The following is an 8,835-nucleotide window of genomic DNA, read 5'->3' as shown; positions in this document are numbered from 1 at the left end:
TGTTATACAAGAGGATAATATGTTAGCTTTTTAAGGTAAGTGTTTATGTGATATATCTTTTGCCATTCTTTTGCTTTCAAAATCTCTGGGCATTATATTTCAAGTTTGGAATAAATCTTCAGATATCCACATTCTCAAGTGTTCGTTGGCTTTCTATTTCACTGAGAAAATAGAAGCAATAAGAAAATTTTCACAAGCTTCTACACTTAGCACTTTTTAAGGTAATTCACAGATTTCCATTTCTTTCAGTTGGTTACTGGAAATTTATTTCCTGCCTTTGATTGTATCATGTTTTCTTGATTCTTTATGCATCTTGTAGATTTGCTTTGCTGTGTGAGCTTTTGAAGCAGCAGGTACCTCTCCCAGTATTTATGGTCTGGTCTTGACTAGAAGAGACCTTCCCTAGTCAGCAGTGCTAAATATGAGGCAAGATAGAGACCAGTCCCTTTGGGAGTGTACTCCTGAGTAAATTTGGACAAGGACCCGTTGGTTTCCAGTCCTTTCCTTTGAAGGAAACACCTCAGTTCTATCCTTTCTCCACCTTGCAGATCAGTACTAGCTATAATACCACACCATTCTTTCTCCCTTTGCTGCTAGCTGTTCCAGTGACCAAGCCCTGCCAGTCATTCTGTGCTAAGTATGACCTGAAGCAAGTAGAAACTGGCTCCATGGAGGGTGCTTTGCATTCTCTGGCATAAGGCCCCCTTCACTCTGTGTGGGGTTAAAACCATTTCTGCACTGATTCCCAGTCTTGCAGGGCAGTGCTAGTTGTAGAACCACACTCTCCCTTTCCTTGTTCCTTACTATTCCAAGGGACCAGGATCTGCTCCATCCTGAACAGGGGGAGATACAATCTTTTTGACTTTGTTCATGCTTGCTATGCAGAATTTTAAAAGTAGTATGTAGTAAATTTATGAAAAATATCTTTTAGCATTCCTACTCTGAAATGCTAGGAGTAAGGCTAGCTCCTTCTCCTCCCACCGTTTGCTCTCTTTTCCCCTTTGGAGGAAGAACCTCAGTTCTGCTCTTCCAAGTTCACAGAGCAGGACTGGCAGCAAGAGAGATGTCCTGCATTTTCCTTTGTTGCTCACGGTCCAAGGGATTGCTCTCTGCCTGTCATACTGGGCGGGAGGTAAGATAGAAAACCAGCCACAGAGGGGCCCCTGAGAGGACTGAAGGTCGGGTGCACGCTCCACTATCACTCCCCTCCCCCATGGGAGACACGATGGGCACAGGCTATCTTCTCGGTACAGAGCTGAGTCCATCTGAGGGACTGATGCGGGTGAAGTGAAGTTGCTCTTCTCCCCCCTGTAAATGTGACTGCTCTCAGCTTGTTCTTCCGGGAGCACGTTTACTTTTAGCTGGTTCTGCCTTGTCCTTCAAGGCATATTGTCATTAATACCGTTGTTGCGTCCATGTCTGTACAGGAGAGGGATATACGGCTTCCTCCTTTGCCATCATGCTGAGAGCCACATCACGTCTTTTATATCTTTAAAAAATGTCAACAAAGTGTTACCACATATATTTTCAGATGAGAAAACGGAGGCTTAACTCTCCTATCCAATAAGTCAGCATTCATACCGGGGTTTTTAAACATATGTTTTATGTACTAACCTACTCTGTTTACAGAGACTTACAGGGGCTTATATTCAATATTATGTTCAAAATAGTGAGAAGGAAACCTAGCAAGAAGCCTAACCCAAGGTTCTGAGCAACCATAGCTCTGACCCCAAGATGGCAGTATTTCCATTGGCCCTGCCTGTGGGTATGATGAGTATGAAGCAGCAAAATCTGGTCTTTGGCTCAATAGGGATGTAGTCTCTGATTGGCTAAGCATAATCCCTGAGAATCCTTTCTTCATGTAAATAAATAAAAGGTGCTGAATAGACAAGTCAGTTTTGGGGGAAAGTCCAGTGCAGAAAAATGGAGACACATGTGAGATCCTCCCTGGTGGTTCTGTGGCTTCATTTCTGTTGTAAGTTAACGAAGAGTTTTAGCCAGGTTGACACAGTAAGTCCAGAGAATATTTTTAAAGGTTTTCATAAAGGTGTACCACATGTACTGCTTTGGGGTAGGAGGAGAGAAGAATTTGGGGCCATGTTATGGTTCAGCTGGGATTCATCCTGGAGAGGAGTAAGAGATTAGCAAATTAGAAAGCAATTAGCAAATTAGAAAGCAATAAAAATGGGTGAGCTATCTCTCAGATCTCTCTTTGCTTTTTGAACAGGTGTGAGTGGCAAAAGCCAAGTGGAACAGAGTCCTCCAGCCCTGGTGGTCCTGGAGGGAGAGAATTGCACATTTCAATGCAATTATACAGTGACCCCCTTTAACAACCTCAGGTGGTACACACAGGACCCTGGGAGAGGTCCTGTTCCCCTGATAACCATGACCTACAGTGACAACAAAAAGTCAAATGGTCGGTACACAGCGACTATGGATGCAACTGCCAAGCACAGCTCCCTGCACCTCACTGCTGCCCAGCTCGGCGACCCGTCTTTCTACATCTGTGTGGTGGGCGCACCGTGCTCCCCAGGCACTCACACTCTGTACCCAAATCTGCACCTGGAGGTTGTCAAGGAACAGTTTTTGAAATGTTGTGTATAATTTCAAAGTGAGCTAGTGCTTCTCTTTCAGACATGGCTGAACTTGAACTTGAGTCTTGGTATCTACTAACATAGACATATCCTCACTCAACACAGAAAGTTAACTGCTCACCTGGCTATTCCCAAGGGTAAGACCATCATATTGCATTACTGAACTTCCCCGGTGGCTCAGATGGTAAAGCGTCTGCCTACAATGCAGGAGACCTGGGTTCAATCCCTGGGTCAGGAAGATCTCCTGGAGAAGGAAATGGTAACCCACTCCAGTATTCTTGCCTGGAAAATCCCATGGATGGAGAAGCCTGGAAGGCTACAGTCCATGGGGTCGCAAAGAGTCGGACACGACTGAGTGACTTCACTATTGCATTACTACCCTGAAGTAGATGACAATTTTGATTAAAAGGGAGAGGTCAACTTTGTGTGGGGGTCCAACAACTAATAGAATGCCAACTGAGTATAAAAGCAAAATGTTTACGAAGATGATGACAATATTTGGTAAGACCACTAATGTCTTCAGTGTTTGTTTTCTTTATCTCACAGGCATTATGCACAGAAAATGACAATACCTTCCTTCTTGTATAATTTAATGTTGATTGTAAAAAGAATCCATACAAGATTTATGAAGAAGGGTCTGGATGTAAGATAATTATCCTGAGCTACAGTGTCAATAACTAAATTCATATATATCAGCTCATGAGCACCTTTTTGCACTGACAGGAGAGAAAAGAATCTTACGAGGTTTTCCTCCGAGAGGCTTGATTTTAGTTATTCAATTTTTATAACTTATACATGGTAGATGCTCAAGAATTTTATTTAAGAAGAAAGGGAAGAGAAAAATCTAGGAGATAAATAGTAGGTGTATCTCTCCAACTATTCTGCAAGTCCTCTGCACTTGATCTTGATGTGGTCCTCTCTCCATGTTACCCCTTCAGAGATCAGAAGATGCTGGGTGACTGTGTGCACAGGGGCATGGATCTAATTTCTGATTTGCTGAGGAGTCTCTCAGCTTCCTGTGACAGCAGATTCATGAACATGCACTCAGATAAACAAGTTGCTTGACCTGGTTGTGTCCTGAGACACCAGCTCACAGGTTCCAACCTGAGTTCTTATGAGTCTGGTGAGTGGAAAAAATGGAGAAGTCTTTGGGAGTTTCATGCCTGGTTCTTTTTTGGCAGCTGTGCTGTGAGTTGGCTGGCTTTGAAGTTATGAATAAAAAGAGCAGATCCTAGTAATCTCTATAAATCTGAAAGTTATAGAAGGGTGGTTAGTGTTACCGGGGTCAGCTGGGGGGGACTGTGAAAAGGAAATATATTCTTTCAAAAAATAATCGGCCATTAATATATCTCCTTTGTTTGTGGCTCTGTTCAAACAGGGGTGAGCAGCCAATATTCATTGGACCAGAGTCCTTTATTCCTGAGTATACAGGAGAGAACACTTGCCGATCTTAATTGTACTTATCAAAAGAAAACATTTTACAACTTCATCTGGTTCAAGCAGGAGCCTGGGGAAGGACTTGTATCTTTGTCTTTAATTCAATCAAGCCAGAAAGAGCAGGCAGACAAAAATTTTAAAGAATTCCCAGGAAAAGAGAAGTTTTACAGTGTTTTGCGTGTCTCAGCCTCCCACCCTGGAGACTCAGCTGCCTACTTTTGTGCTTTGCATCACAGCGCTCTCCGAGCACCTGCAGCCTGTCCCACAGCTGCCAGCTGGGCCTCTTGACAGGGGTCTAGCCTTGGGGTGGGAATGAAGGTGTTTCCTTTATCCTCAGAGGGAGTTTTCTTAAAATCTCTGTCTCCAAACAGAAATCAAGGATAATCTATCCCTCCCTTATGTGACGAATCTGAATTTATATTGAATTAAATGTCCGTTTGTTACTATTGAAAGTTCATTCCTCAGTGCCAATTGTACTCATCCTGGGCCTGTTTGCCGAGACTTCTCTTCACCGTCTATCCTTCAGGTGAGAGGGCAGGCCCCTTTGTGCTCAGAATCCAGTTCAGAAATCCACTTTTTGGAGGGAGGAGCTAAGATGGCGGATGAATAGAATGGGGAAACCACTTTCTCCCCTACAAATTCATCAAAAGAACATTTGAACGCTGAGCAAACTCCACAAAACAACTTCTGATTGCTAGCAGAGGACATCAGGCACCCAGAAAAGCAGCCCATTGTCTTCAAAAGGAGGTAGGACAAAAGATAAAAAGAGAGACAAAAGAGTTAGGGAAGAGAGTCGTAATAGAGGAAGTTTCCAAACACCAGGAAACCCGCTTGGGGGGGGGGGGAGGGTCTGTGGGAAGTTTTGGAATCTTGGAGGGCAACCTAACTGGGAGGAAAAATAAATAAAACCCACAGATTACTTGCCTAAAAGCAACTCCTAGCAGAAAAGTACCCCAGACACTCACATCCGCCACCAGCAAGTGAGGGTTGAATGGAGAGGAGCAGGCAGCATTGCTTAGGAACAAAGAAAGGACTGAGCGAGTCCAGAGAAGAGCTAGCCGGCTGCAGACCGGCCCATCCCCTGCTGGAGGCAGGAGGCAGGGGGGAGGGGAAAGGGGCAAACTCAGCCTCAGAGATGGCGTCCCTTACCAAAGTGCAAACAGGCTTCCACTTTCTAACCAAAGACTTCCTGAGATTCTGGACGGTTGACATCAACGGGAGGGTCACAGCTAGAGACCAGCTCCCCAGAACAGACACAAGGCTCACCAGACTGGCACACGTGGAAACTGGGGCTGGGACTGCGGAGGGGATAAGGCGCACCGTACCCGGGGAGAGTGCGCTCCTCAACTCCTGGCTGCCTGAGCTACTCCGGCAGGGGAAGGCACAAAACGCAGGCCCAACAGAGTCCGCGCTTTTGTGGAGAACCCGAAAACTGGAACCGCACGCCACACAGGGCCCGCTCCCTATAGAGCAGCCTGGAGCCTGAGCAGTGTAGACGGGGGAAGCACACATGCCGCAAGCGGGGGCAAATCCAGTGTGGCCGGAACACTGCGAGTGCTCCCCACACACGCCAGTGGCATTTGTTTGCAGTGCCCCTCCCTCCCCACAGCACGACTGAACAGGTGAAGCTAAACAAGAGACCACCTCCGCCTGCCTGTGTCAGAATGGAAATTAGACACTGAAGAGACCAGCAAACAGAAGCCAAATAAACAAAGGGGACCGCTTCAGAAGTGACAGGTGCAACAGATTAAAATACCTGTAGTTAACACCGACTACACTGGAAGGGCCTATAGATATCGAGAAGTGTAAGCTAGAACAAGGAGCTATCTGAAACTGAACTGAACACACACTGCCTGCAACAGCTTCAGAGAACTTCCTAGATATATTTTTACTATTTTTTTTTTAATTAAAAAAACTATTTCTTTTGCCTTTTTATTTTTTCTTTAATTTTCTTTTAAAATTCCCCTTTACTCCTCTATTACTCCTTAATTTTCACTTTCTTTTGTTTTCTTTTAAAGTCCTCTATTACTTGTCTATTACTTCATAAGTTTCATTTTCATTTTCATATATTTTTACTTTTTTAATTAAAACATTTGTTTTCTTTTTCTTTAATTTTTTTTCTTTGATTTTCTTTTAAAGTCCTCTATTAGGCCTCCATTACTCCTTAATTTCCATTTTCATTTTCATATATTTTTAATATTTTTCCTTTTAATTAAAGTTTTTTTTTATTAAAAAAATTTTTTCCTTTTATTCTCTTTTAAAGTCCTCTATTACTCCTCTATTACCCCTTAATCTTCATTTTCATTTCACTATAACCTTGCAAAAAAAAAAACCCCTATTTTTAAAGTGAACTTATTTTTAAAGTGAACCTATTTTTAAAGTGAACTTCATATATGTCTATTAAATTTTTTGTGTTTTTGCTTCTGTTTTTAATATTGTATTTTTAAGAGTCTAACCTTTACTCTAGATTTTTAATCTTTGTTTTTCAGTATTTGATATCAATTTTGGACTTTTAAGAATCCAATATTCAGTACCCATTTTTATTCAGGAGTGTGATGATTACTCTCTCCCCCTTTTGACTCCCCCTTTACTCCCCCAGATCACCTCTATTTCCTCCCTCCCCCTTCTCTTCTCAATCCAATTCTGTGAATCTCTGTGGGTGTTCTGGGCTATGGAGAACAATTAGGCAACAGAGTACTGCGTAGTTCTGTCTCTCTCCTCTTGAGTTCCCCTATTTCTCCTCCTGCTCATCTCTATCACCTTCCTCCCTCTCCTCTTCTTCAGGTAACTCTGTGAACCTCTCTGGGTGTCCCTCACGGTGGAGAATCTTTTCACCATTAACCTAGAAGTTTTATTATCAGTGCTGTATAGTTGGAGAAGCCTTGAGGCTACTGGAAGAATAAGACTGAAATCCAGAGGCAGGAGACTTGAGCCAAAAACCTGAGAACACCAGAGAACTCCTGACTATAGGGAACATTAAATAATAAGAGACCATCCCAAAGCTTCCATACCTACACTGAAACCAACCACCACTCAAGAGCCAATCAAGTTCCACAGCAAGACATACCATGCAAATTCTCCAGCAACACAGGAACAAAGCTCAGAGCATCAACATACAGGCTGCCCAAAGTCACACCAAACACATAGACCCATCTCAAAACGCACTACTGGACTTTCCATTGCACTCCAGAGAGAAGTCCAGTTTCATGCACCAGAACACTGATGCAAGCTTCCCTAACCAGGAAACCTTGACAAGCCAATCGTCCAACCCCACCCACTGGGAGAAACCTCCATAATGAAAAGGAACCACAGACCACCAGAATACAGAAAGGCCACTCCAAACACAGCAATCTAAACAAGATGAAAGGCAGAGAAATACCCAACAGGTAAAGTACCCAGAGGCTACTGGAAGAATAAGACTGAAATCCAGAGGTAAAGGAACATGATAAATGCCCACCAAGTCAAACAAAAGAGGAGGAGATAGGGAATCTACTTGAAAAAGAATTTAGAATAATGATAATAAAAATGATTCAAAATCTTGAAAACAAAATGGAGTTACAGATAAATAGCCTGGAGACAAGGATTGAGAAGATGCAAGAAATGTTTAACAAGGAACTAGAAGAAATAAAAAAGAGTCAATTAAAAATGAATAATGCAATAAATGAGATCAAAAACACTCTGGAGGGAACCAACAGTAGAATAATGGAGGCAGAAGATAGGATAAGTGAGGTAGAAGATAAAATGGTGGAAATAAATGAAGCAGAGAGGAAAAAAGAAAAAAGAAATAAAAGAAATGAGGACAACCTCAGGGACCTCTGGGACAATGTGAAATGCCCCAACATCCGAATCATAGGAGTCCCAGAAGAAGAAGAAGACACAACAAAAGGCCATGAGAAAATACTCAAGGAAATAATAGCTGAAAACTTCCCTAAAATGGGGAAGGAAATAGTTACACAGGTCCAAGAAACCCAGAGAGTCCTAAACAGAATGCACCAAAGGCAAAACACCCCAAGACACATATTAATCAAATTAACAGAGATCAAACACAAAGAACAAATATTAAAAGCAGCAAGGGAGAAACAACAAATAACACACAAAGGGATTCCCATAAGGATAACAGGTGATCTATCAATAGAAACTCTTCAGGCCAGAAGGGAATGGCAGGACATACTTAAAGTAATGAAAGAGAAAAACCTATAACCCAGATTACTGTACCCAGCAAGGATGTCATTCAGATATGAAGGAGAATTCAAAAGCTTTACAGACAAGCAAAAGCTGAGAGAATTCAGCACCACCAAATCAGCTCTTCAACAAATGCTAAAGGATCTTCTCTAGACAGGAAACACAGAAAGGTTGTATGAACGTGACCCAAAACAACAAAGCAAATGGCAATGGGACTATACCTATCAATAATTACCTTAAATGTAAATGGGTTGAAAGCCCCAACCAAAAGACAAAGACTGGCTGAATGGATACAAAAACAAGACCCCTATATATGCTGTCTACAAGAGACCCACCTCAAAACAAGGGACACATACAGACTGAAAGTGAAGGGCTGGAAAAACATATTTCACACAAACGGAGACCAAAACAAAGCAGGAGTTGCAATACTCATATCAGATAAAATAGCCTTTCAAATAAAGGCTGTGAAAAGAGACAAAAAAGGACACTACATAATGATCAAAGGATCAATCCAAGAAGAAGATATAACAATTATAAATATATATGCACCCAACATAGGAGCACTGCAATATGTATGGCAAATGCTAACGAGTATGAAAGAGGAAATTAATAGTAACACAAT

General features: G+C 42.3%; 1 gene segment (V, D, J or C); it reads left to right on the top strand.

Annotated features, from left to right (window-relative positions):
- Positions 1 to 1,225: 1,225 nt before the first annotated feature.
- On the top strand, positions 1,226 to 2,604 carry LOC136172563 (T cell receptor alpha variable 10-like). The segment is given in 2 exon segments: positions 1,226 to 1,247; positions 2,228 to 2,604. Coding segments are annotated over 2 exon segments (399 nt in total).
- The last annotated feature ends 6,231 nt before the right edge of the window (positions 2,605 to 8,835 follow it).

This window comes from Muntiacus reevesi, chromosome 7, assembly GCF_963930625.1.
Source record: "Muntiacus reevesi chromosome 7, mMunRee1.1, whole genome shotgun sequence".
Classification (NCBI taxonomy): Eukaryota; Metazoa; Chordata; class Mammalia; order Artiodactyla; family Cervidae; genus Muntiacus; species Muntiacus reevesi.
This window is presented reverse-complemented; position numbering and strand designations above follow the sequence as displayed.